Below are 23322 nucleotides of genomic sequence, written 5' to 3'. Positions count from 1 at the left end.
GGTCTTTGAACTTGTTGTGTGTGATGTACGCTTCTGTGGGGAAAACCGACGCAATCTAAGCTTTATTCTAAGTGTCTCATTCAAATATTTGTCATAAAAAACAAACAAAAAAAACAACCAGATTCTGTAAAAAACAAAAAATTCTGCGCTCCTCGGTGCAAATGTAAAAGTAAATGTAAAACTACAGGCTGTGTTTACAGAGAAACAAAGAGGAGAAAAGTATGAAAACCAGTTTAAAATAATAATAGTCCGATATCTATAGTATGTGGAGCCAACATTGTTTCCAATATTTGTAACACCGCGGTTTTAGAAGGCATGTTGTTTTTGTAATGAAAAATGACAAATCCCCATAAGTAATACTATTTATCAAAGTTGTAACTGGAAAAAACATGAAGATTTACTGGATCTTCGAGGTTCTGTGGTTTTGTCAGTAAAACTTGACTAAATCTTAAAATTATATTTCATTAAAATCACTTTGTTCTACATTTCTCATTTTAAAATGTGCAGAAATCACATAATTTGCATGAACAAGATTCTGTAAAAAAAATAAAATAAAATAAAATAAATAATTCTGTGCTCTAAAGTGAAAATGTAAAACTTTAAGCTGTGACCAAGAATCATGTGACAAAAATTCTAGTTGAATGAACTGAAGGCTGCGTTTACACAGAGCAGAGGAGATATGTATGGAAACAAAAAAGACTAATTAAAATGTAGGTATTTATGGTATGTTGTGTCACAGTTTATTTCCAGGGTTGGTAGCACCTGTGGACACTTGTAAAAATGTTTTACATGCTGATTCTAATTTTTTATTTATTTTTTTGGTAAAAAATCTAATAAAAAATTTACATTTTCTTTTGTAATTTATGGCATTATAACTACATCAACCTGCACAGAAGATATATCTGAGTTCTTCTCTCCTTCTTCATGGTTGTTCTGTTTCCATTGAGGTGCAGGACTTTTCATTGCAGTAAAAAAAAATGAGCCTAAAGTGAGGAAAAATGTGCAAAACCACCCAGAGATGGTGTTTGAGCAGGTGGATCCTCACCTGTTCACACATCAGGGCGATGGGATTATTCACACAGCCGTTGACGATTTGAGCTCCCCGACCCACAGTGACGCCCAGAGAAGTGTCATCCCAAACCCGACCGCCGATCCTGTCCCTCGCCTCAAGCACCGCCACCTGTAAACCAACAGGAACGAGGAGAGCAAACACAACGCTGTGAAAGAGAGAAAGCAGGATGAAACCCGAGGCAGGGATAGAGGGGAATTATGGATCTTTACCTGAGTGCCAAAGTTCTGCAGCTGTCGTGCTGCAGCGAGTCCCGACGCCCCGGCACCGATGACGATAACGTTCTTCTGCATAAAGTGATAAAAATGTAGGAGTTACTACACGTCCATGGGGGGTTGCATCACTTTCCAGCATCAAATGGCAATAAAGTGCACACCCCGAGGCAACAAAGACAACACAGGCTACACCCTGCTTTGTCCACACAAACACTGACTGCAACTGATGGGAGGAATGCTGTCAGTCGCGGGCTGTGGATTTACAAACTCTGTTGGAAACTTTCTCTTATGAAACCAGCTCATTAAAATGTGTTTTTGAAAATATTTGAGGTGAAAGTTAAGCCGTGCAGCTGCTAAATCAGTCTTCATTTTATGTCAACAGCAGTTAGTTTAAAGTGTTTTGGAAGGAGTTTCCGGAGGCAGTGAGTTGTGCTGTGTGTCCCTAATTTGCATAAAGTAGCCCAGATCTAAACGTTATGTAAATGGGAGCAACGAGAGGAAGCCCCATCTTTCAAAACACAACACAGCACCAACAGGATTCTTTGCTGCTTACAGAGATAATGAATGGAAGAAATGAGCCGCAATGGGAAGAAGAATAACCATGTTTTGTCACAAAGGTGTCGCAGCACCAGGAAATTTGGTCTCCTTTTTTTTTTTTGTCTATCCCAGTTTAAATACAACTCACCCATAATCAGAGAATATTTGAGGTACTTGTTCAATATTGCAGATTCCAAATCAGTGTCATGATGGGAAATAACAGTGAAGATTTTGTGTTTTTATCTTTTATAGTTCCTGAGATATTGTCATTAAAACACACCTTTAAATTTCAATGCATAAAAATTGCTACGAGGAGTTGGTCGACCATCAATTTAAAAAAAACAAAAAAAACAACTCAAAACATTTATATATGAAGCTACTATTTCACAGATATCTTTATAAATATCAACAGTTTACGCTATAAAAGTTTCAGGCAAATCAGAGATGGTCGAGCAGAATGTGTTTGAAAAATCTGATCTGGAAAGACTTGGCAGCGAACCCCAAACCTTCTGATCAGTCACCTCGAGCCCTCAACTGTTGAGCCACTACTGTCTCTCACAACCAAACGAATGATAAATAAAAAAAGTTTAATAGACGTATTGAGGTGTTGCATGATGACGAGTTGCAGACGGACACTCACAGAGCGATACCGTTCAGGCAGCAGAGGCCGTTTCACTGCCAGCACGCCCGTGTTGATGAGGCCCTTCCTGGTCATGAAGTGTAGCACTCGGTCCATCTCCTGCACGCAGCGAACTCGAACCAACCCCCGAACAATGATGTGCAGAGCGCATTTCTGGGCAGTCAGCACCTCCTTTTTGAAAAAAACAGGGGAAAAAACATTCTAATTGTTTTGATGTTTTGCTGTTTTTGGAGAATTTGTTTGTCCAGGAGGAGAAGGTGCAATATTGGAAGTAGACGAACACACCCAGATATTAGTTAATAACCCTCTGAACCCTAAAACCAGCTTTGCAAAGCATGTTATTGCTGAAAAATCACCCAAATGACACCATTTATCAGAGTCAGAAACTGTAAAAACACAAAGAAATCTGTAGCTTTTGAAGTTTCAGGTGATCTGCGATGTGCAGTTCTGTCAGGAAAACTTGACCCAATCTATGACAAAATTGTGATATTTTATCGAAATCACTTTGTTCTACATGTTTCATTTAAAAAAAGCCTGTTTGTACTAAGAAGATTCTGTGAAAAACAAAAAATTCTGTGTTCCTTGGCACAACTGAGAAGCCATGAATGAATCAGCTGTGACCAACAGCCACATAACAAAAAAATCTTTTTGCCTGAACCGCAGGCAGTGTTTACACAGAGCAGAAAGGAGACAAGTAAGGAAACTTTTTTAAAATGTAAGTTGTAAAATATCTATAGCATGAAGAGTCACTGTTTCTTTTTCCATTATTAGCAACACCTGTGAGCACGAAGTAGGACATCAAACATGTTGATTCTAGCTTTTTAAAATTTTTTGCAAAACAAACAATCAAAGAAATTCAACTTTTGTTTTTTCCTTTTTTATGATTTATGACATTCCAACTTTGTTACAACTTTGTTGCAGAGTGCAGAAATCATTTCTGAGTTCTCTCTCCTTCTTCATGGTTGTGCTGTTTGCATAGAGATGCAGAACTCTGAGGAAAAGTGTGACAGGAACAAAAAAAATGCCCAGAAACTGCCAGAAAAGGTTAAAGAGTCTGTGTACCTTACAGTTTTTGTGCCAGGAGGCCAGGATAAGGTTACGCAGAGCCAGATACATGGTGGGATCTCGAGAAAACTCAGGAAACTCGTAAAGCTCATCCAGCTCCATCATATCTGGCCGCACGCACAGCGCCTTGCCGCACTCATTAGGCTGGTAGAAGGGCTGGAAGTACGGACACAGGCCTGGAACTGACGGACACAAACATGATTATCACCTCATATTACGGTGGTTCGTACTGAAACCTCCACGTGGCTCCTGCACTCTCAGACTCACTTTGCGGCTGGACAGTTCTGCAGTGATCCGCCCTCAGCTCGGTCTGAGACATGGAGGAACCAGACGGACTCATCCCCACACAGTCGGGGTAGTAGGCGGCGAGGAAAGGGCTGGCCGGGCTTTCTTTGAACAGCGGCGGTAAAATCAGCATCGAGTGCCACCAGCTGTCGGTGACCTCGGCTACTCTCTGAGGGAATCATCACAGTTTCTTTCAGTCATTTTGGAAATAACTGATACTGTTTGCACACTGTCTGATTTAATATTGTAGGAAAAACAAATAGATGGATGGGATGAGGTAAGAAAAATATTTGTAATATGTAATGTGCAAAATATACAGTATAGAAGATGTGCAGTGTGCAAAAATGTAGAAAATCTATAATAATAATAATAATAATAACAAAAGCAAAATGACGTACATATCTAAAATCTGAGTATAATAAAATCAGAAAAAATATATACAAATGTATGGAACAGTCTCCGAAATACATACAACACATGCATAGAAATAAACATTTGGACGTGTTCATTATAAAACTCTTTCCTGTAAAACATTAATATTTAAGCTATTCAGGTAAATGTACATCATAAATAATATTGTAGGGTCCTAATCTCAATATATAAATAAGCCAGGTAAAGCTGTAGAATAAATAAAACTTTTTGGGTACAATTGAGACATCAGTCCTGTATCTTTTCATAAATATATGAATGAACGAACCAACGAATGAATGAGTAAATACATAAGACTTGCCTTCACAACAAACAGTAAATAAAAGTAGCTAAAATGATCAGTTGCTATGTTGTTTCTCTGGTTTTATTGCTAAAGGCTCCACAAAAATAAAAAAAAAATAAAAAATCTATAATGCCAAACAAATCTACAGCGTGCTAAATGATTTGCATATCTAAAATCTCAATATAGCACAAAACAGAAATGCACTGATCCACTGATTGATAACTCACCAGGTCCTCTGGCTGAGAGCACTGGTCAGGTCCCTCGCTCTGCACAAAACAAGATTTCACTCACAAAAAAAGGAAAATGGCTTCATGTATGGCTGATTTTTCTACTTTCTATTTCCCCCACTAACCTTGATGTTGTTGAACTTCATCCCGCAGCGGTACGAAGCTGCGAGCGAAGCGGTGAGCTGGATCTCTTTGGTCAGCTGACGCCACTTCCTGCAGTCCGGTTTGGTGCACTGAACCTGAACACATCAAAACAAAAAAAAATTACTGCATTTGTACAACAGAAAATAATTAAATCTATACAAGACGACTCCTTGCACATACCCAGAACGGAAGCTGCTGATCTGCCATGAAAGCTTTAAGGCTGGGCTCACTCTTGCCGTTACTCGTCCAAACCTTCTTCCAGGAAGCAAAGGTCTCGTAGCCATCTTTGTGACTGACATGGAGGAAAAAGTAAAGCCACATATTGTAATTCTGTTATTATCTGACAAAAGAAAGCTGTTAGATTGTTAGAGATGTCATAAAATGTTCCTTTTCTAAGCAGAACTTTGCAAAAATACAAAAATGACCTAATCTAGACACATTTAAACACAGTGAAGCTCTCGGTTCTTCTGTCAGCGTTTCTTTTACCTTCTGTAGTAGTGATCGAAGCACTCGTTGCAGAAATGCTCTCCACAGGACAGGTGATACCAGCGCGACGTGTATCCATTTTTAGCGCACCTGAGAGGACGCAGAAGAACCGCTGTTAATGAGAGTCTATTTCTGAATCTAAAATCGAGTGATTTCAGAGACGGTTTCTGCACCTTTCAGATGCACTTGCAAAACAAACGGGGTACATGGCCGAGCATCCAGCCTTCTCACATTTTCTGTACTTCTTCTCCGACTGGTCATCTTCCTCCTCGGTGTCTGTGGCTTTTCTTTTGCTCTGAAATCCAGAGAAGAGTGTCATCACCAAAAAAAAAAACCTTGACCTGGCAAACCCACAACAAACACCGTCTTTGTCTGTGATGCTTCTAACAGATCTGCAGCTAACTACTGTTTCTCTTCTCAATTAATCTGGTGATGAGTTTTGCAGTTAATCAATGAGTTTTGTTTTTTTTTAATGCCAGAAAATTATAGAAAAAAAACAACGTGAGCATGTGACTCTTAAGAGCATAGCATGATTTTTAGTCCCCCCCATTGTACTTTCTAGCAAACACATCATGGCTTAAAGGTTTTTTCCACTTAGAATATGACTTTTTGTCCACATACATACAGTTTTAAAAGTTTATTCCACCTAAATTATGACTTTTTGTCCAGATACATATAGTTATAAAGGTTTACTACACATAAAACACTACTATCTGTCCACATACATTTAGAATTACAGGTGTATTGCAACTAAAACACTACTTTCTGTCCAGATAGATTTAGTTATAAAGGTTTATTACACATAAAACACTATCTGTCCACATACATTTAGAATTACAGGTTTATTGCAACTAAAACACTACTTTCTGTCCAGATAGATTTAGTTTTAAAGGTTTTTCCCACCCAGAAGGTACTCTGTAACTAAGTTCTGTGTTTAAAGGTTCATCCCACTCAAAACTGTGTATAGTTCATGTTTTTGCTGATGTCTGTGGACCAGAAAATCCAGCTGTCCTTTGCAGTATACGAGGGTCCCAGAAATGTGGTCCTGAAAACGGTGCAGCTCACCTGTCCAGGTGGAGGGTTGTTGGTGCGCTTCACCCGGACGTTTATCTGCCGTCCAGAGGAGCGGAGGGTCTGTCCGTCCCCCGGTGACTCCCCGGAGCTCCTCTTCTTGGCTCTCCGGGCTCCAGAGGGATTCCCGGGGTAATCTGAACAACAACAACAACAACGACATCTATAGCAGCTAATTCAGAGCAGCCCTGCTCCACATTAGGCCCCTGCAGTTACTGACAAAGCTCTATAAGACAGAGGGACTCAGCTCAGCACAGGTGGACTGCACACACCGCGAACAGGTTTGTAAACACAACAAAGGAGCCACACATGTTCACGTTAGCTGCTCCGTACACCAAACAACGTCAGCCTGTCACTTTAGCATGTAGCAGCAGCGAGCTAACACCGACCTGCGTCCGACAGCATGGCCGCCTGCGGTGCTTCTCCGACCCGGGAGGTTTGTGCGAGCTTCCCAGGCGGTTTTGGTTTGTTCTAACGTTGCAATTCGTCCTCCTGGTGTTTTTGTGGAGGAGAAATCATCGCGCTGCTGTCACCACAACACAGCTTCCTGATTTAAAGAGGAAAAACGCGATTCGTTATTGGATCATTTTTGAGCTCCGTGGCTCGCCGTACTACACTGTAACCATAGCAACAGCAGTACGCTGCCAGACTCGGGCTACATAAACGGAGCGGAGGGAGACGTTGGAGAATTATTTGTGATTTTTACCGGAGATTGAAGAACGAAAATAACAGGTCGGGTTCAGGTTAAGCTCCAGTTAGTGTTATCTCTGTGTTTTTGGCAAACAAATACCCCAGTTAATCTTTAAAGAGTCTGTTTTTAGTGTTTGAAACTGTGTTTAGCTGAAGCAAAGTATGTCGTGATGCAAAAAAACCCAAAAACAAAACAGTGAACCGGTGATGTTCATCTTTATTTTTGTGGCTGAATTAAGAATCTGACCCACGTACAATAGATAAATAATAATAATAAAGAATTAGAAATGGATTCAGGCAAAGTTATGCACAGAAGAAAGCCGGAGATTCCTGTGATCGGACTGAGAGGATCACAGAAGAGCCAGGAGGTAAACCGTTATTTCATTTTATCCCTGAGAGTGTAAACATACAGCAATCTCTGATTTACAGGTTCTTATGGCAATACATCAACAACAACTGAACATAAAGCAGTTATTAATGTTGACTCATGCTGTTTAATGCTGGTAATTTTTTTTTCACTGTATATGAACAACAGTGATCATTTCAATTTAGAAACACCTAAAGAATGAGTTTTAACTGGCAGAAGTGGTCAGTTGCTTTGTAATAATTTGGCTAAATGTATTTACAAATGTGCACCACTAAAATTCAGTATTTCTTTTTTCATTTTGTTGCTAAAATTCGTGATCTCTGGGAGAGTAAATATAAAGAGGGCACGAATGTAAAAACTTCATATTTGCAGGTCTTTAAGAAACCATCAACTGAACATAAAACAGTTCTTATTTGTTTACTGATGCTGGTAAATTATGTTGGCATTGGCTTTGTATATGAACAGAAGTGCTAAATTTATTTTAGAAACCCTTGTAGAAACGCTTTTATTTTGATGAATAAATGCTTTCTAAGTGGAAAAAGTTGGCGGTCACTTTGGACATTCAGTCCTTTGCAGTAATTTTGGATGGTTAGTTTCATTTCTCAATTAGTTTTCTCTTAGGCTATTTATTTAATATTCTAATTACTGGAAGAGTAAAGAGTGCATGGACAGAATAGCCTCTGATTTACAGGTTCTTATAACTAGAAACCCATTAAATGTTCTACAGCTGAACAGAATACAGTTAATATTGTTTACCGAGGCTGTTGAATGATATTTCTGTTGCCACTGAGGACTTGTTTAATTTAGGAGCACTTTTGGAAACACATAATTTTCAATTTAGAAACACTTCTAGGAACACTTCATTTTCATTTTAGAAGCACTTCAGTTCTGATTTGGAGAAACGTTTCTGTTTTTGTTCTGTAAAGCTCTGTTTTTATTGTTGTGCTGTACAGACAACATCTGACTGACTGATTACACGTAAGCCCTAAAATTCAATATGGATCTGTGCTCATTAATATCATGGAGGGGCCGCATGTCAGCATGTGATTTTGATGCTTTTAAACATTTTTATTGCCAGTTTTTATCTATTTGTTGGCCTACATCTTCTGTTTGTCGCATCTTTGCCCGGTGATACCTCAGTGTTGGTTTGTTCAAGGAGCTCCAGCAGCACATATTTAAGTTGCCATGTCAGTCAGCTGTGTGCTCTGTATTAGATGTGTAGTTAGAGGGAACATTCATGGTGCGCTGGGAGTCGGAAGGAGGAGGATCAGCAGGAACCCAAGGAGTATTTTTGAACAAGGTGCCTGCAGGGTGTTAATTCAGCTACGCTGATTTGTCAGATTATTCATTATAAACTCTGTATTTCACATGAATACCTGTACACTGTTAATAATATTGTTAAGGCCAGTTATGTTTTTTTCATATCCATTCATTTAGTGTGTAAAAATGTTGTTTTTCTGTTTACAAAGTTCAGTGAATCATTTCAAATATTACATGAATTCACCAAATTTAACCTGAGTGGGAAGTTTTGATCCCATAAACTGCTAAAGGTGTTAGATAATGTTGGATCTGAATGACATTTGAATGGTTTATATTCTGCATCTAACTCCTGTAGTGGACGAGGAGCCTGAAAACACATTTAACTCAACTAAATATTATAAAACAATCTTTTTCCAGAAAGTAGTTGACCTCAACCTTTTTTCTTTTTTTTTTTAATCATTAAGAGCAGTTAGAGGCTAATAACTCACAGAAGGACTTGGGAGATGTGGAAATCAATATTGCATGCAGAATGTTCTGTATTTTCTTTAGAGGATTAACAGCTAATTGATAAGAAAATGCAATAATAGTTGTTCTTTGACAGTGTAAACTTTGACCTAAACTGTATTTTCTCCACAGGTCAGTGCTAAAAGTCTTGAACTCAGTAAAGTGATTCGTCTTCTTGAAGATCCTCTGACAGTAGGTTAAACTTAAATATCACTAATCTCTTCTATTTTTATTTATGCTATATGTGATGTAACCATTGTGTTTTTCCTGCAGGCTAACCTAAAGGAGAGACACCTGTTTGTCTTGAAGAAACTGCTGAAGAGAAACCAAATCGGCTTTGTATCCTTTCTTCTGTATGTCATGTTCTGTCCTTGAGTCATTTCCACGTGATTCTCTGTCAGCTGTTGCACTCCGCAGCAGATTGTCAGGTTTTCCCTCATTATGCTCCCTGTTGCAGTGATGGAAATAGACCTGCTCTCATGCAACCTGAACACGAAGCCAAACACTGTTCCCCAGGCTCTAATTTAGCTCCACATCGGAGTGTCTGTCAGCGTTTTCCTTGTTCAGAAATAGCCACACAGTTATCACGATGACTCCTCACCTCCCTGTCAGGGGTTTACCTCTGAGTGAGCAAACACTTCTGCAAAATGTTAGAACTTCTTCAGCTAGGTCGCTATAGCTCACCTGGTTGAGCTGGCGTCCCATGTACAGGGCTACAGTCCCGATGTGGAGGTTATGAGTTTGAATCCCGCTCATGGCCCTTTCCCACACGTCCTCCCCCCATTCTTCTCCCCCCACTTTCCTGTCTCTCTCCCACTGCACAATAAAGGCACAAAGGCCAAAAAAATCACTTAAAAAAAAAACCTTCCTCAACTATTCGAAGCGATTAAAGGAGCTGCAAGGCGTCGCCAAAATCCTGAATATCTGCGCTGAGAAGGCAAATGATCATCCTGAATATGGAGCCGTTCTGTGTGAAGCTCTGAACGTCTGCAGGTCAGAAGCTCAGATATTTCACTCTCACAGGTGAACAGCTTGTTGGATCATCAGAGTGTTGCTCTGTTTTGTCTCAGGCTTCCCTTCCTGAAGGAGAAAACGTCTGATGAGCTGAACTACGCTAAGGATGTCATCGACTTCCTCTCTCACATCGGTACTCAGCTCACTTATTAAACAGCTCAGTTATTACCGGGACACTCTCACAGCTGCTTTATTAGCCATCACATGAACAAATAGGTGCAGCTGATCGTTTTAAAAGCTGGTTTTTACCCTCTAATAGCCACAGATTTCAATTCTTTGAATATATTATGATATTGGCTGTTGTAGAATATAACTTTACTGCACTTATGTCCAATTTTACGGTACTTGTACTTGAGTTTTTTTCTTTTCATGGCACTTTGTACTTCCACTATACTACATTTCGGTGGGAAATGTACTTTTTATTTCATTTTTTGGGCAGTTTTAACTACAGGTTTCTTTATAGTACCATTAAATATGCAGAACTAATAAAATGTTATTTTTGGTAATACATTTTGTGACCCAACAGTTTATATGGGTGCAGCTAAAATGTTTAGTTGATTAAACAATTTGTTAATTGACAGACAATTGGAAAATATTTTGATAATAATTTAAACCACATGAATCTTGTTTGTGATCAAAACCAATGGATTTTTCTGAAGATGGAAAACTTTAAAAACAGCTAAAAAGTATATAGTGTCTGTAATTCTGAGTGATTTCCTCAAGCAGCAGGGCACTGTAACATTTGGATTTCACATTAGTAAACAGTGCATTTATTGGAGGTATTTCCAGCTGCAGACCAGCAGAGTACAGTAATATTCTTGTTCCTCAGACAGTAGTTTTATTGATGAGCGACTGAAGGCTGTGACTCTGTCTGCAGGATGTCTGATGAGGGTTTCAGATGCTGACGTGAGGCAGCACATAGTCGAATGTGTGAAATCCTTCTACAGCTGCGTGGCTCCCAAACAGCTGCTCGATGGTACGGACCGAACCGTCAAGACAAAGCCTCGGACTTTCCCCTCTCACTACCGATTTTCTAGACTGTCACTAAGTGAGGCGCTCTCATGGCTTCTGTGGTGGCATGCTTGTACTTTTGTCCTATTTTCTAATCTTTTCTGTGTTTTCTCTTGCTTTCTTTGTTGTTTCTGTATTAAAATTCAACATATAACCCACATGTACAGGATAGCAGATGTGCAGCCACGCCAGCTGCTCTGTGAGGCTGTACAGTTATTAATCAGAGCCGGGATTTGGACTTAATGCCTTTTAAGACGTCATCATGCCAGCAAGAAAATATTAAATTATTTTTTTAAAGGTTTACCACGATCGCTATGGAGTTACTTTGCTATCTTTAATTTTTAAAAACTACAAATTCCATGTTAACAGCAATACTTTTTTTGACTTTTTAAATTTTTCTACTAGCAATTACCTGTAACTTGACAACAAAGGAAGTCTCTAGAATTACAGTTTATTTTGATTATTATTAAATCCTTATATATAGTAATATACAATAATTATATATATAATTTTTCTTTCAGAAAATGACAAATATTTGGTAAATAATGATATTTTTAAATATGGGGGGGAAAAGTGTCATTTTTTGATCAAGCATTGTAAATGAATGAACTACCATTTATTAAAATACAGATTTTGCATGTGGATGTTTTTTACGTCATACATTTATATGCTATTTTAGGGCTAATGTGTAAATTAATGCTTTCTTTCCAGGATTTTACTAGTTATAAGCTATTCTTTAAAGTTATAAATATCTTATTTTTGTTAATTCTATCTTTCTGTTAGTACACTGGAGGAAAAAAAAAACAGTAAAAACAACAACAACAAAAGTCTGGCAACAAATGTGCAAGAAAAATTATGGACTAGTGTAACATTCAAAAAATGTAAAAACTGAAAATAATGGTAAACACCTAAAATAATGGTATTTTTAGTTGATTTAAATATAGTAAAACTTTATGGTTCCATGTTGTCAAAATAATTACTGTTTCTAAAAAACTGATTTGTGATGTGGAAATTATTTACAGTTTTGACCTTTTTGGGGGTTTTTTTGTTTTGTTTTGTCTTTTTACTGTCAGCTTGTAAATTTTTTTTTTTCTGTGATTTGACCAGATACTATTTATAATTTATTGTAACGGAAAATTTCTAAAATTTACTGGAAAAAAACAGTTGAAAAATTATTTATCATTTTTCAACCTTTAATATACATACATTTTCCTTTAAATAAAAGAAAGATCTTGCTGATTTAAATACAGTAAAAAAAAAGTGTAATTTTATGATCAAATGTTTGCAAAGAATTTTTTTTAAAAGCCTAACATGTAAACTGATCCAGTTTCTGTGATTTTATGAGTTATTACCTGTAATTTAACAAAACAGGGAAATTTGTAAACTAACAGCAAATTGCTCAAAAAACTACAATTAAAAATGTAAATTTTACAGTGTGTTTCTATCTTCTGTCGTCTTCTTTTTGTTAACACCTACCAGTTTATTGTTGTGTTTGTTAATGTTTGTGCCGTGTGGCTGCAGGGCTCCAGCCGACCTCTCCAGGCTACCGGCTGCAGCTGCTGCAGCACAGCGACCTGCCTCAGGCGCTGCTGCTCTCCATGGCGGCTGTGGAGAACCAGCCGGACATCAGGCTGCAGCTGCTGCAGACTCTCCAGATCCTCTCCAGCACCTCCGGTAGGTCGCTGATTCCACTGTGGGCTCAGAGAGGGAGGCAGCACATCTGTCACACATGTCAATCCAGCAGACGACCTCCTTCATTAGAGCTCTCAAGAGCACAAATCACCAAACAGCAATCAGACAAACATGATTTTTAAGTGTCCTTGTGTCAATGTCAGCAGGTCAGCGGGTTGCTTTATTATCAATCACATCTACATGATTGCATTTCGCTTTCAGATATGAACTGTGCTTCAATACTGAACGCCAGAGGGGCGGAGACGATTTGCCTCCACATGAACGAACCAGAGCCGTCCGGTCAGGTTCTTTTCCGTTCGTCTGAAATCCTCTGGAACCTGCTGGAGAGATGCAACATGGAGGAGGTCACCGCTCAGCTCTGCAGCATGGAGTGTGTCGTGTACGAGAAATGTGGCTGATGAGAACAGAATCAGCATTTCTGAGATCATAGCACATGAACCATCCAGATTTGAGTACATTTGTGCTTGATGTCATACTTCTCTTCATTTGCGTCTTAGATCTCTGAAAGAAGCATTTTGTCACCAGCTGCTGAACACTTCTCAACATTTTGACCTCCAACTAAGAAACGATCTGCTGGTGATCACATCTTTTATCGCTGAAAGTCCAAACTCTCTGCTCATTGTGAGTAAAGAACAGATAAATAACTAATAAACTGATGTTTTGAGCCAGATAGCAGCCCAGTGTTTGGTACAGGTTGTCTGACATCATGTTTCTGGCTTTCAGGAGAGTTTATTTGCCAAACAGCTTGTGCTTTTCGCCACTTTTGCGGAACGTGAGGCAACTTTTTTAAAAATCAATTTCCATTTTTGCAATTCCATTTTTCATGTGCACCTTTCCTGACAGCAAAACTGCTTCGTTTGTGTTCCAGTGAAAACCCACATCCCTTTGATCCACAACCTGAAGCTCAGCTACAGCAACGAAGACTTGAAAATGAAGAAGCTGCTGTTGAATCTGCTGGTTTTGATGTCAAAGGACTCAGCAGCCCTGCAGGTTGGCGACACTCTCTCTCTGTGCATTTGTTAATATTTAAACAGCGTGAGTGTTAATTGTGGATTTTCTTCTCGTAGCTGTATAAAGAAGAGCGAGTCATGTTGGCTCTGCTGATTCTCATAAAGCCTCCTGCTGCTTCGTCTGAGCGTCGGTCAGGTTCACGTCGCTGGTCGGCCGTCCAGCAGGAGGAGCTGCAGCTGCAGGCGCTAGCCACGCTGGCCACCATCGCGCCGCTCATGCTGGACGACTACATGTCCTGTCAGGGAAACGCCTGTCTGCTGCTGCTGCTGGACTGGTGTGTCGGACCAGGTCAGGAAACGGGAAAACACTGTGTTGTTTATCAAAAAGTCAAACAGAAACATTCATGTGTTTTATCCACAGACTGTAAAAGATGGTAGAAACCTCTGGTTCTGAAAGCTGAAACCAATGTGAAGTGTTTAAATCCTGCATTATTTCCAACAGCCAGCAGGTGGCGACTCTACTGGAAGTCAGATTAAATAGACGTTTATGAGAAAATGAACCTACTTGTTGCTAAATCTGTCACCTCACTTAACACTTTCCGAATGAGTTTATGGTCTCAATCATTAGTTTAAAGACTGAGCTGGCAATACAACGTGATGTTACTTTTGTAGATTTTATTCCTATTTAATGTCGTAAAAGATAAAACAGGGTATGCTGAGGGAAGGGCTACTTTGTGATTGACAGGATCCATTCCTCACTCATCACATCTGGTTTAAAAACTCCAACATGGTGGGAGCCAGAGTTTAAACTGGAGTTTTCACAATGGAAACCAATGGGTGATGACACAGACTCTGCCTCGATATTTTCTACAATTTATAATCTTTACTCAAGCCAAACCCTGAGTCACTCTATGGTCTCTCTCCGTTATTGTTGTCATTTAATTAACCTTAAAACTTAAACTTGCTTGATAAATTTCTAATGCCGGTCTGGGAAGCAGATTAGGCCAATGTTTGTTGTTTGAAATGAGCTTAATAAATAACAGTGACTTGACTTTATTTGATGTAAACTGACACTTTAACACTTGAGCTGCTCTCATGTTTTTCATAAACACTGATGATTGAACTGAACTTAACACTGAAGCTCTCAAAGCTGTCGGTGCTCCAACATTAACTGACCCTCAGACCGATTTAAATGTTTTCTTCTATGATAACGTCTGACATTCAAACTAATGATGTTTATTTTCCATCTGTGACTTTCAGCCCTGTCAAGAACACTTAATTTAAACCTCATCATGTCATGTTCTATAATGTTTAGGTGGAAAACTGTAAAAAGCCCGAGCTGTTTACAGTCAGTAAATATATTTGTTATTTTTCCCTTTTTACTTCAGATTCTTACTTCAGTCAGGGTCACAGCTTCCACGGCACTGGAGGTCGAGGCAGCAAAAGGGCTCAGATGCGACGTTGCATCAGAGTACTGCGATCGGTGACGTCTCTGGAAGAAGAATCTGTGAACCAGGACCTCTGCGACCAAGGAACCATCGGCCAGCTTCTGGGTAACAAAAGTGGACTCACGCAAAGCATTTCCTGTCAATAAACACAGCTGATATATTCCAAACTGTGGCGGTTTTCTCAGGGATTCTGATCCAGATGGATGCGAGTCCAGACGAGGAGGATGCTGTCGCTCTGGAGATGAAGTCAGATCTTCAGCTGATCATCTCAGCGCTGTGTGAGACCGACATGCACAGAAAGGTGAAGCTGAGATCACAAACCTGATGAAAGCATCGCTGAACTACAGACTTACTTATGAGAGAACTAAGAATATGTTTAATTTCTAATTTCTTTGTAGCTTCTTTTACATAATGGGGATGACCATGATAGCTGGTTGTCTCAGTTGATTATTCCATTTGAATGTAGCATCTTTATAGCATCTTTTTTTTATAAATAGAAAAATTAAAAAAATAAATCATTCCTATTTTTATGAATATATTTATTTGTCTTTATATTTCTACTTTTATTAGCCTTTTCTTTCATGGATTCATTTTTGATTAACATTGCTTTATATTGCCACGTTATTTATTTTTTATTTTATTTATTCTTCTTTTTATTTCCACTTTTATTTTATTGTTCTTTTATTGATTTATTTTTGTAATTTGGCGCTCTCACTACTCCATACAGACCAGAAGCTGTATACAATTATATTACAGTGTCTTCATATACCTGCGTAGAAAAGAGAGAAAAAAAAAAACCTAAATAAATGGCTTTAAGATTGTTAATAATTTAATGTTTTGTTTAGTAAATGTGTTTTTTATTTCTTTCATGTTGTGTTCCAGGAACTGTTTGGTTCAGAGGGAGTTGAGATGACGATTAACTTCCTGAAAAAAGGCTGCGATAAATTCTACAGCGGTTTAGGACACAACAAGCTCGTCCTCTCCACAGTCGACTGCGTGAGGTCAGTTCACCTAAACCTCCGACAGATTAACTGGGAGGCTCCTCTGGTTAATTTTATACATTATTATGAATATTACGATCATTTATGCTTGTCACATTCAGATCAGTTTTATGTCTGACCCTATAAATCTAACCTGAGGCACACTGATGTCGATATCAGAAAAAAAAATTAAAAATTTACAGATATCTGCCGTCATGTAAAAGAAAAAAAATATGTATATTAGGGATTGAAAAATAGTAAACAATTTTTGAATGCTTGTATAAAAAGTTTTTCCCTATTTTTAAAAAAAATTAAATTACAGATAATATCCAGTAAAAACATCAATCATTCACTGTAAAAATTAAAAATTGCACTTAATGTCTGGCTCAACAATTAGCATTTTTACAAATAATAATTTGTTCTTTTACAAAGTGTGACCATAATATTATAATTAATAAAAAAAATTACACACAAGTTACTGTATCTAAGTCAACTAAAAATACATTTATACTTTATTTATTCTTACATTTTGTGCAGTATTCCACTGTTTTTAAATGTGTTTCATCCGACACCATTGATGCCAGATTTTCACCGTTATTATCCAGAATTATTTTTAACAGTGTAGCAGCAGAAAAGTTCTTCAGTAAATTAACAGCCTTGTAAAAAAAATAGCAGCAGGTTGAGTTTTATTGACCGATACAGCCTGTTTTGTAGTACAAGGGTTAAAAATGTTGATAATTTTCTCACATTTGATGGTAATCGTGAGAAATCTTGAGGAATGTACAGTATACCTCTATCAGATGAACAAGTAAAGATAAGAAATGCACTACGATTTACATTTTTACTCACATAGTTTGATCTCAGGGAGCTTTTGGACCTCAGTTAAGGCCATCATTGTTTTCATAAGACATTTTTGCACTTAAGAAGCATCAGACAGAAAAGGTCCCTGATTCTCCACAGCTGAGGAGGTTTCCCTCAGTTTGCTCTTTTTCCCTCCAGGTCCTGCATCATTGGCTGCTACACCACAGAAGATTACTTTCTGGCTCAAGACGGAGTGTTTCTTCTGCTCGACCTACTTGCTGTAAGAAGCTGTTTCCTCCCGTTACTGTGGAAGGTGTCGCGTGTCCTTTGGCGCCTAAATGAAGCTGTTTCTTCCTCAGTCGAGCCCCAGATGCGTCCACGGCATCGTCCTGGCCACGCTGCTGGAGCTGTGCGACAACCCCAACACGGTGTCTCACATCCTGGACTGGAGGGATGGCGGCGGCCAGACGGCGGCCAGACTGCTGCTGCAGCTGTGGAGGGACGAGGAGGAGGATCTGGGCCTGAAGAGGGACCAGCACGGAGGGATCACAGGTCTGTCTGCAGCTTCAAGCTCAGACCAGCGAGCAAAGGAGGAGATTTCACTGCTTCGATGTACATTTTCCTTTACAGTTATTGGCAGACATATCTAACCAGAGCAACTTACAGTACGAGCAGCCGTTATATAATGACATGTTTCAGCTTGTTCTGTAAATTCAAACGTTTTGAAGCTGCTTATATTTTGCACAGCATATTTTCTAATCTCACATCTCTGTGTTTTGTTTGTTTCATCATTCAGATCCGCAGCAGCCTGTCCTCCGCCACTCCCAGCAGCACGACATCCACCCGTCGCTTCACACTCACATGTCCAGTGCAGCAGTTCTGGAGATTTCAGAGAACCTGCGCGCAAAGATTTACTCCATCTTCTGCAAACTTGGTACGACAGCCACTCAACAAATGGAACGCTTCATTTAAAAGAGTCTTTTAGCGTCCTTCTGATTACCAAAACTTCTTTGTAGCTTCTCCTGAAAGCCGTTTTCAGCCCCTGCAGCTGATACAGTATGATTAAATAATTATAAATATGTTTAAAAATCTGGTATGTTATTTATAACTTTGACCTCATTTTGGCCTATTTATGACAATTACTACCACATTTGTGAGACTATAAAAATCCAGTAATTCCTATCATGATTATGTGAATTTGGGAAATAGCTGATATCCTGACAGCTTGTAATGGTGTGACCAGAGATGACATTTACTCATATCTTAGGATGATTGTTTAATCAAAGCATTCACATCACTCTCAGGTAAAACTATGCTTACTGGAATTAAAAGCAAACTCAAGACCTGCTTTATTAAACTGCTTTTTTCTTTCTTTCTTTCTTTCTTTCTTTCTTTCTTTCTTTCTTTTTCTTCTTCTTCATATCTTTGTTATTATTATTATTATTATTATTATTATTAATAATAATAATAATAATAATAATTTTGTTTATTTGTTTTACCATGTATTTATACATTTTTTGTATGAAAAGTGCAATAAAGTCTGATTCATCGATTAACTGATTGAATAAAAGGCTGTTTGAAGCAGATTTGGGAATAAATCATAATTTTCTACTCTCAGGGTTTCAGGAGCTTCCTGGATTGTCGACCAAAGACTACGTGACTCTGAGCATCGTCAGGCGGTATCTGGACTTGAAGGTGAAAATGACAGAAAAGACAATTTCAGGGCTGGATGTGAAGTTTTTAAAATACAAGTTGATGATATTCTGCCAGTGTGACACTGTGGTAGATGTGTAATACAAGGCAAACTGCTATCCCTCTGAATATTTAACGGAACCAAACTTTATCAGGATCACCATCGCAATAGTTTAAAAGCTGTAATCATATTACACTTCTCCATGTGCTTTACTTGTAAAGGATAATTCTGTTTTGTTTCATCCTGGCATCACACACTAGTAAACAAACCGGTGTGCACAATAAATATGTCGGGTGATTAGATCAGCTGCTAAGTGTCCCTGGATGGAGATCGCTGATGCAATAAAATGTCAGATGCAGGAGGCTAATTTCTGTGTTTCCTTTGGGCCAGACTGAAAACAAACATTTGAAATGATTCATTTAACTTTACTTTATTGGACAGCTTGTGCAATATGACCCACAGAGAGACAACAACCACAATAATGGGCAACGCCAGTGTCACAAACAGGGACATTAGCAATAGAGACCAAAACTGTTCCTGGTACCAGGCTGTAAACTTGTTTATTTCTTCTGTAAATCTGGTCCTTTTAACATGGAGGTCTGTGGGGATTGACTCACGTTTGGATCCAGCCTCAGGTGGACATTCAAGGAACTGCGGGTTGTTTTGTTTTCCTTCCATGTTTCCTTCATTTTTCAGGTCTGGAGGTTGCTGCTTGATTCACAGAACTACAATTTAGACAAGAGAAGCCAGGTAAACACAGGTGTTACTGATCATATTCATCAGAACTCTGTTGTGTTTCGGTGCAGAGTCTTAATTATGGTGATTAGTAACACCTGTGTTTACCTGTTGTTCCCTATTAAAATGACTTCCTGATGTACTTCCAATAAAATGTGAAAAATATGTAAAAGCCCAGTTCTTCAGCTGCAGATATTAGTCAAATCAGGTGGACATCTTCTAAAGTCTTTCTAGTGCAACATTTCTGTTTATGTCACGATGCTTCCTCTGTAGCTCAACAGATGCACTCAAAGGGGAAATCTAATACTTCAGGGATTCACTCTCCTGGTTTGTTTGGCTCAGATTAACCTCAGTTAACCTTCAGAATACTTCAACACTGACAGTATTACAGGACGGGCTTTCTGAAGAGCAAAAAAAACAGAAATTATCCTTTAAAGTGTTGTTTCATTACAGAGTGACTTGAGATGATGCAGGAACAGAATGAACGCTGGTTCTCGTCCGTCTCGGTGCTGCAGGTCGGGGAGGTTTGGGATGAGATCAGCAGGGAGCTGAGTTTGGAGGGCGTGAGGCCCATCACTCCCGACCAGGAGGCTCTGAACGCCATCTGCAGGATTACAGAAGACACGGCGAGGAGGATCGCGACCGAACAAAGCAGCATCGTGGAGCGTCAGCGGCAGGAGGACGTCAGCGAGGAGCAGCTCATGTATACAGAGGTACCGAGAGTGAAAGAGCAGAAAAACAGCAACGAGGTCAGAATCAGTGAAGAGGTTATTCTCTGACAGCAAACAAACCACATACACCAAATTCTTTATTAAAATTACTGTAAGAAATGTAAAAGAATGCACAAACTACATCAATTTTTGAGTCTCTCAAAGCATTTTGTTGTTGAAAATTCAAATAGCTGCAGATTTTCTACTCGCTGTTCATCAAAACAAGTGAAGTTTCTGATACTTTTCTAGTAAAAATTTATTTCTGTACATCAGGACTGAGAGTATTTTTCTGTGCCATCTTCTCAGCAGCATTTATGTTTCCATAAAATGAGCTCTGACTAGGTTTTTGTGTGTTTTTATCCAGATAAAGTCTCACTGGAAGCAGCGGGAGCTTTTAGCCAAGTCTCGGGACAATTACGTCGCCAAGACTTCAAACTACGAGATCCTGAAGGTTTTATACGTTTACATTAAAATCCACAAATCCTACAAAGGTTCAACCTGCATATCTTTGTTTTTAACCCAGTTTGTCATGTGTTTGTATGCAGGAAGTAAAAGCACAGAGGCAGAAGGACATTGAATCATCCAAACCCAAACCAGAGGACGACGACGACGCTGCTGCTCATCCTGCAGAGGTTCACAACTAAACACAACTGAATTCATTTATTTATGCATCACAATTCAGCCACATTAGATGAAAACCTGCAGTCTGGTCAGCAAATAGATAGATCTTCTTTGTCACAACAAAAGGCAGTTCAGCAGCTCCTCAGATTCACAGGACACAACGAACAAGCACAAAATCATTACAAAAATAAAAAATAATAAAAATAAAGTTGCACAGTGTAAGAACAGGATTCACTCTTATATTAGTAAAAGAACAGGTTGTTACTCATTGCAGCTGACTACATTGTTGTGACAAACAGCGTTACAGGACGACAGGAACCTCCTCACCGCTGACTTCTTGTATTCTGTTTGTGCGTTTTCAGCATTTCGTCGGTCACATCGTGGCGCTGGAGCGAACCGACGCCCAGGGACCCGCAGGAGTGAAGGTGACACTCGGCAGGACTTCAATAAGGTCTGCAGGTCAGAACAAAACCGACTCGACGACTCGAGACCCGGAGTACTTCAGCACGGCGTCTGTCAGAGACTGATGAAGGACGCGCTGAACACAAGCCCTTTATGTTATCACTGTTCCTGTATTTATATGTTTAATGCACTGATCATCCACAACAGGCGAAACCTAAAAGCACAGTGACGGGTTTATTTTTCTAGTCTGCAGCTCTCGTCTCGTGTCCGTAGACATCGAGTGAATTTGCAGACGTGAGGTCACTCGATGTGCACAATCAGCACAGTGTTGTCTCGTCCTCCAACAAAAACTTACAGACACACACAGTTTCTATCACATCAAGCACATTCATTCACTGGAGACCAAACCAAACCACTACTTGTCTTAACGTACATCTTTAAGTTTAAACCAAATCTTCACCCAAAAGAGGAGACGAATCCCAACAACATGAAGATGTAAACAGATGCAGCGTTTGTCTCCACAGCATGACACAGTTGTAGTAAACCAGTTTGTCTTTGTGGTCAAATGTGTCTTGTTTCAGAGACGTAACGTGTTAAAGTTCGTGCATATTAAAGAAAAGCATTTTTCACACAGAATTCAAAGTCACATTTATTTATAAACCACATTTACGACAACAGGAGTCGAAGCAAAGTGTTTAAACATAAAACGTAAAACAACAAATCTCGATACAAACACAGTAAAATAAAGAAAAATATAAGATATAACCTAATAAAAAATGAATTCAGGGTGTTGAGCTAATGAAATAAAACTGATGAGGGAATTAACAAACTGTTGCTGCACTCACATTGGAAATCATTAAATAATAATAACTTTATTTGTAAAGTGCAACTCTATGGGCTTTACATGAAAAAACAAGAGTGCAAAATAAAAAATAAAAGTAATAAAACATAACACTAATATAAAACTACGTAATCAAAGTAAGAAATAGGAGGTGTCATACTGGTAAATTACATAAAACTACATAAATGCATAGTTAAAAAATAACATTTTTAGGCTTTTGTTTATAAAATATCTCCTGGATCTAATGTTCTCTTGGTTCTATTGTGGGGAACATTAAATAATAAAACAGATTTAGAGGATCTCAGGGATCTAGAAGGACTCACATCTAACCAACATTTCAGATAAATGAACAGGAGACCAGTGAAAAGCCTTTAAAAGTTACGCAAAGTGCTCTCTATGGTTGGTTTGTTTACAGGTTTCTTGGGCATTAGAATAAAAGTGAAGTCTGCAAGAAATATAAGACTGAAGCGTTAAAACACAGAGAATGTTTCTGACAGTAAAACATGTTTCCAGTGACTCCAGACTCAGAGTCTTTGCTTCATGCTTTGTGTTCATAACGAGCTCCTGTAAATGAGGTGAGTCCGACTTCCTTCGGCACCTAAACTGACTAAACCTCCATGTTTCATGACTCTTTCCTCCATTGTGCTGCCTTTATGTAACCTCTGGAGCAGCGTGAACTGTGAAACCCTGAACAATCGATGGTGCATCATGGAAACAGAGGCCTTATGTAACCTTAAAACACAAAACTCTGCTGTCAAAGTGTGTCCAGTGAAGGTTAGCGCTCTCATTAAAGGCCGCATCGGGCAGTTTGTTTTGGCCCTAGAAGGTCAGTTTAGGCCTAAAAACTGTTTTCTCTTTGGCGTTTTTTTGGGTTACATAAGTCACTGCAGCGCGTTAACACACATGTTCCTTGAAGCGTGCAACATGCAGCAGAGCCTCTTCTCCTGCGTTTCACTGCTGATCGTCCCTGACAGGCTTTTCATGCAGCTTTGTGTGTGTGTGATGTCGCACCGTTGACGTTCAGTCCGTACAAAAGAGACACACAGGAGCCTCCTCAGTGCTGCTGTTTGTTCAGAGGCTTCACATGCTGCCGGAGCGTCCGCTGGAGCTGCAGGCGTCCATGAAGCTGTGCTTGGGTCCCGGCTGGACGTT

At 39.1% G+C, this 23322-nt stretch overlaps 2 protein-coding genes across 2 annotated transcripts in view; one reads left to right on the top strand and one right to left on the bottom strand.

Moving 5' to 3' along the window:
* Positions 1-7016, bottom strand: part of kdm1b (lysine demethylase 1B) — a 21720-nt gene extending 14704 nt beyond the window's left edge. Inside the window, exons 1-12 of the mRNA XM_008292891.1 lie at positions 6841-7016; positions 6446-6588; positions 5554-5675; positions 5381-5470; positions 5075-5186; positions 4876-4989; positions 4751-4789; positions 3794-3980; positions 3524-3708; positions 2462-2632; positions 1282-1356; positions 1046-1180 (exon numbers count right to left, since the gene is read on the bottom strand). Coding sequence (XP_008291113.1) covers positions 1046-1180; positions 1282-1356; positions 2462-2632; positions 3524-3708; positions 3794-3980; positions 4751-4789; positions 4876-4989; positions 5075-5186; positions 5381-5470; positions 5554-5675; positions 6446-6588; positions 6841-6856 — 1389 coding nt within the window. The 5' untranslated portion in view covers positions 6857-7016. The remainder of the gene's footprint in view (positions 1-1045; positions 1181-1281; positions 1357-2461; positions 2633-3523; positions 3709-3793; positions 3981-4750; positions 4790-4875; positions 4990-5074; positions 5187-5380; positions 5471-5553; positions 5676-6445; positions 6589-6840) is intronic.
* Positions 7017-7428: 412 nt separating this feature from the next.
* cfap69 (cilia and flagella associated protein 69) lies at positions 7429-21991 on the top strand. Its single transcript, XM_008292892.1, has 23 exons — positions 7429-7509; positions 9405-9464; positions 9546-9611; positions 10156-10265; positions 10343-10419; positions 11164-11262; positions 12819-12971; positions 13191-13368; positions 13487-13610; positions 13713-13761; positions 13858-13979; positions 14057-14288; positions 15328-15492; positions 15573-15688; positions 16270-16388; positions 17367-17448; positions 17528-17720; positions 17965-18102; positions 18787-18863; positions 20112-20309; positions 20671-20757; positions 20852-20938; positions 21290-21991. The coding sequence occupies exons 1-23, from the start codon at positions 7429-7431 to the stop codon at positions 21452-21454; spliced, it is 2778 nt and encodes a 925-aa protein (XP_008291114.1). The 3' UTR covers positions 21455-21991.
* The last annotated feature ends 1331 nt before the right edge of the window (positions 21992-23322 follow it).

This window comes from Stegastes partitus, unplaced genomic scaffold (genome assembly GCF_000690725.1).
Source record: "Stegastes partitus isolate 25-593 unplaced genomic scaffold, Stegastes_partitus-1.0.2 Scaffold841, whole genome shotgun sequence".
In the NCBI taxonomy this organism is placed as follows: Eukaryota; Metazoa; Chordata; class Actinopteri; family Pomacentridae; genus Stegastes; species Stegastes partitus.
Note: the sequence above shows the minus strand (reverse complement) of the source record. Positions and strands in the feature narration are given on the sequence as shown.